Raw genomic sequence first — 4852 nt, 5'->3', positions numbered from 1 at the left:
GAACAAAAGAATGACCGTTGACAATGCCTACGTCACAATAATTCGTTCTTTTTTTTTACGCCGTGATGGAGAGTACATTTAGGTCACACCTAAACGTGGCATTAAGGGTCATATGATTGCTTTAATTTTTTCGAAGTAGGTTGTGCAACAATGCATCCTTCCAAACAATACTAAACAGCGCTTTGCTGCATTCCGTTTGTGCGCAGTAGGTGGACAATGAGGACAACATTGGCGTAATAAACGCAGTTGCTCTGATTGTGCTTTCTTTCGGAGCCCAGCGTACGAGCGCTGTCAGTGGCCTTAAACAGTGCCCGTATAGTGCCAGGAACCCGGAGGAAGGAAAGAGGCACCTTTCCTTCCTCCGTGGCCTAGAATATACTATAGTGCCCGTCTGGCAACAAGCCAAGCTGCTAGCCGATTCTAGCCGCAGGGAGTTGTAGCCAATCCAAACGTGAAAGTCAACGTTTTTTTGTTTTTTCCCGTGTCGTGTGGCGAGCGTGGCGAGTCAAACCTGTTGCGCTGGCCGTTGCGTCGGCGATGTGAAGGCCGCACTCAGCTCGAGCACGTCCAGGGCACACCGAAATCGTTGTGACCAAAACAACGGACGACCTTCAGCGCAGAAGTCACGTGTGCTCTGGTGTGCCGTTGACAGTGCGGCGTTGCCGCGCGCAAGTGTCTGGCGATCGCGTGTCAAAAAGCAGACCAGCCTGCTCGCTTGGTCAAACCATCTCGCTTGTGGTGTGCGGGCTATGAGTACTGTTTTCCGCAGTTCATTCGTCTAAGGTCAGTACCTGAGAGCCGCCTTGTCACCATGTCTAAGATTGAAACTTGGCAGGACGTTCTCGACAGCACCACGGAACGGATACGCCAGGGGAATGGTTTTGCCGTCTTCAGCACGCTTGGGACAAATGAAGAGCGAGTGAGGTTCTGCCTGCGCCACGAAGTAGCCAACCCGCGCATCAAGCACTGGTTGGCAGTTCTTTGCTCATCTAAGCACCGCAAATTTTGGGAGAAGGCGTCTGAACTACGAAGCGAGGGAAACATCTGTTTCAACCGCAAGCAGTATGCCAAAGCCGCCGAGTTCTATACGCAGAGCATCCTTTCGGCTCCTTTTCCAGATACGCCAGACGCCGAGGGACACGCTGAAGAAATGTCGCTTGGATTCGCGAATCGGTCCGCCGCTTACTTCCACGCGGGCAAGTACAAACGCTCCTTGATTGACGTCCGCTACGCATTCGAGCTCGGCTACCCGAACCACATGCGCTACAAGTTGTACCTGCGGAAAGGACAGTGCTACCTTCGCCTCGGAAAGCCCAGAGAAGCGCTGGAAAATTTCGACTTGGCCGGCAAGGTGCTGCGGCGTGCGGGATTGGACAGCCGGAAACACGCACAACAATTGAAGGAAATCGACATATTCAAGCAAGCGTGTACTGCTAACAAGACACCGCCAGTCCCGAGCGACGAAGATGACCCGGACGATGAATCGCAGGTGCCTAGTGTCGTTCACGGCGTTCACGATTCCGTGCCGAACTGCACTAGCGGCGTGGACATTTTGTACAGTACTGAGAGGGGACGTTTTGTGGTGGCAAACAGGGAGCTGCGGACGGGAGACGCAATCTTCGTCGAGAAACCCTACGCTTCGGTTCTGCTGCCTGGTCACACAAAAACCCACTGCCATCACTGTCACAAAAGGCTCCAAAACGCTGTTCCGTGCTCACAGTGCAACCAGGTACGGTACTGTTCCTTCAGCTGCGCGAAGGAGTCCTGGAGTCAGTACCACCAATGGGAGTGTGGTAACCTGAACCTTTTGTACTCGGTAGGAATCGCTCATTTGGCTATCAGGATAATTCTTGTGACTGGTCTGACCAACCTTTACAACTTTTCTAGAGCACTCACTGCCGGAGATGACAATGTCAATGAATTTCCCTATAATGCTGTGTATGAGCTGGTTACGCATGATGACAAGATGTATGCTGATGACATGCTACAATACTCCCTGACCGCGGCATTGCTCTATATGCTCCTGGATCAGGTTCAGTTCTTTGGCCTCGACGAAGCGATTTCAAAAGTTTCAGCACTGAGTCTCACTGGAAGAAATGGGTCGAGTGGCTTTGGTGTAAAGGAACACAGTAGTGCCGCATTAAAAACTCTCGCAGGAGGGCTCTTGCTACGCCACATTCAGCAGCTTGTGTGCAACGCCCATGCGATCACTTCGCTGGAGTCAAAAACGATGCAAGAGGATGACGTTGTGGTCACGACAGAGCAAGTTCGCATAGCCACCGCCATCTACCCAAGTGCTAGCCTTATGAACCATGCTTGCAACCCCAACATCATTTCAAACTTTCCATTTGGCTCAACTCTTGTGGTGCGAGCTGTAAGGAATATTGCAGCCGGAGAAGAAGTGTTGAATTGCTATGGACCTCACTACCAGAGAATGTCCTTTTCTGAACGGCGCCAGACACTCCAAGAGCAGTACTTTTTCACTTGCAACTGCGCTGCTTGTGGCTCTGGTGAGGATGCTGAACAGCGCCTGCAGGCTTTTAAGTGCGAATACTGCGATGGGCCTCTGAACACACCCGATGATAGTGGTAAGGCTGCCTGCCTGGACTGCGGCACCACTCAAGAGTGCCTTGCACGGGAGCAGAAGGCATTTCGAATGCATGACCTGTATGTGCAAGGCGTGCAACTAGCTGAGAAGGGAAACCACTTGGAGGCGCTGCAACGCCTCAACAAGTGTTTGAAGACACGAGAGAAGTTGATGTATAAACACAACCTGAAGCTTCTGGAAGCCAAGGATATGGTGGCAAAATGCTTCTGTGCTATTGGTGACTTTCGATCAGCGTGCGAAGTGCTAAGTCCTGCTGTTGACGCGATCCGGGAGATATATGGAGAGAATAGCATCGAGCTCGCCAATGAGCTGCAGAAGATGTCCGATGTGCTTGTCAACGCTGTGCCCCAGGCGATCCGCCAAGAAGCTTCAGCTGAGGAGATTGATCACCTCATAAAGAATGCAGACTCTGTAATTGATGAAGCGATGACCATATACATTCTGCACTATGGAAGGAGACACCATACGACACGAGACTTGCAGGCGAAAAGGAGAATGCTGGCAAGTGTGTCATAAGATAGCATTTGAGATGCATGTTGCACTGTGAATACTTTGCTACCGAAATCTTATGTGCTGTTTTCAGTTCTTTGGATGGAGCCATTGTCATCTAGTTTTTTGCACGAGTTGGTAGATGTAAGTATGGTAGGTTTTTTTTTTTTTTTAGCTATGCAAATAATAGATGCAGGCCCTTTATCTTCTGTGTCTTGTACAGAAAAAAAAAAAAAAACCTTTGATTTGATCAGGGTGTATGCATGGAGCATAATGAAACGAAACATGCATTTCAGATAGAGTTCACAACAGGGTAGGATGTGAAAAAGTTCAGTACATTTGTGCCATTGAGTAAAACTCATTAATATAAAAGGAATTATGCTGCAACTGGCACTGTGGCTTCAGGGAAAAAATTTTTGCACTTGAGAAATGCACTTCTTGCGAGCATGTTCTTACACATATATTGCACATTTACCCGGTTCTCAAGCAGTTATGCTCAAAGGGCCGCTAGTTGGCTTTTGATGATATAAAGGTGTCTAGGTGTATTACATTCACTTGCATATGAGTATAGGATTATCACTAGTGGTTCCTTGTCTGCTGAGCTTCCTGAAGGTTCTCAATTCTGCAATTCCAAGTTACATGATCTTGCTGTGTTAGCACAATCACCTTTTTTTTTCCACTTAACATGCAAGGTTGTTAAATAAAGTCATAAAGTGAAGTTAAAAATAAAAAAGCAATTAAATAGTGCTCAAACCTGCATTTTTCATTTACGGAAAACTGATTGCAGGTATACTGTGTAGAATCTATCTGAAGAATTTTCATTACTTCACAAAACATGAAATTTAGTGGAAGAAGATATATTGCTTTAGTTACATTGCATGAAAGTGAACTTTATTTGATAAATTAGTTCCCTGTGTATAGTAGATAGCAGTATGCAATGTGCACTGTATGTTCATTTTAAACAAATCTGGTACACTGGCTAAAAATCATGAGCAATTTGACAGGTTCGTATCTCGCAGCAGACTGCTTATTATGTCGTTATGTTGTCTTGTCATCATGGTTAAAGGTTTCAATGCCAGTTCGTTATGTACTCATAATAGCTTCTTTATCGTATTATTTCACTGTTGTCAGATCTTGTTTGATGTGTTGTGCAGTAAATCATGGGGTTTCTACTTGTCTTGTATGCTAGTTTTAAACAGTGTTCCTGATTTTATAGTGTATTTACACATAAACTGGTACCGGTTGTTTAAAAAATGTATGATAAACGCTATGGCAAACCAAACTTTGCTTTCACATAGCAGTTGCCAAGTGCCAACTTTTTTGCGACTATACTGCAGCAGGCATGTTTTGTACAGAAGTGCATTCAGCCACTTATTTCAGGACACGGAAAGTCGCTTGAAGTAAAACTGCAGAAGGAATCGGGGGAGGGGGGAGTCATGACATTTTTGTTTTTACTAGTTACTACCATCACAGGAACCCCATCACAGCATAAGTACTGTAACTCTGTGCTCGCAGTGGTCACACTCATTTGTTGTGGCTTCAGTGGGGGACGACAGGCAATTAAGGGAGGGTGTGTGTGTTCTGAGTCACAGGTTTCTTTTGGGGGAGGGGGCAATCACCCTTACCCCTCTTTTTTTTGGGAGGGGGGAGTCATGACATTTTTGTTTTTACTAGTTACTACCATCACAGGAACCCCATCGCAGCATAAGTACTGTAACTCTGTGCTCGCAGTGGTCACACTCATTTGTTGTGGCT

General features: G+C 46.8%; 1 protein-coding gene across 1 annotated transcript; it reads left to right on the top strand.

The window, feature by feature from the left end:
* The first annotated feature begins 437 nt into the window (after positions 1-437).
* LOC119163954 (protein-lysine N-methyltransferase SMYD4-like) lies at positions 438-4379 on the top strand. Its single transcript, XM_037416043.2, has one exon. The coding sequence runs from the start codon at positions 812-814 to the stop codon at positions 3122-3124; it is 2313 nt and encodes a 770-aa protein (XP_037271940.2). The 5' UTR covers positions 438-811; the 3' UTR covers positions 3125-4379.
* Positions 4380-4852: the final 473 nt, after the last annotated feature.

This window comes from Rhipicephalus microplus, chromosome 8, assembly GCF_043290135.1.
Source record: "Rhipicephalus microplus isolate Deutch F79 chromosome 8, USDA_Rmic, whole genome shotgun sequence".
NCBI classification, from domain to species: domain Eukaryota; kingdom Metazoa; phylum Arthropoda; class Arachnida; order Ixodida; family Ixodidae; genus Rhipicephalus; species Rhipicephalus microplus.
This window is presented reverse-complemented; position numbering and strand designations above follow the sequence as displayed.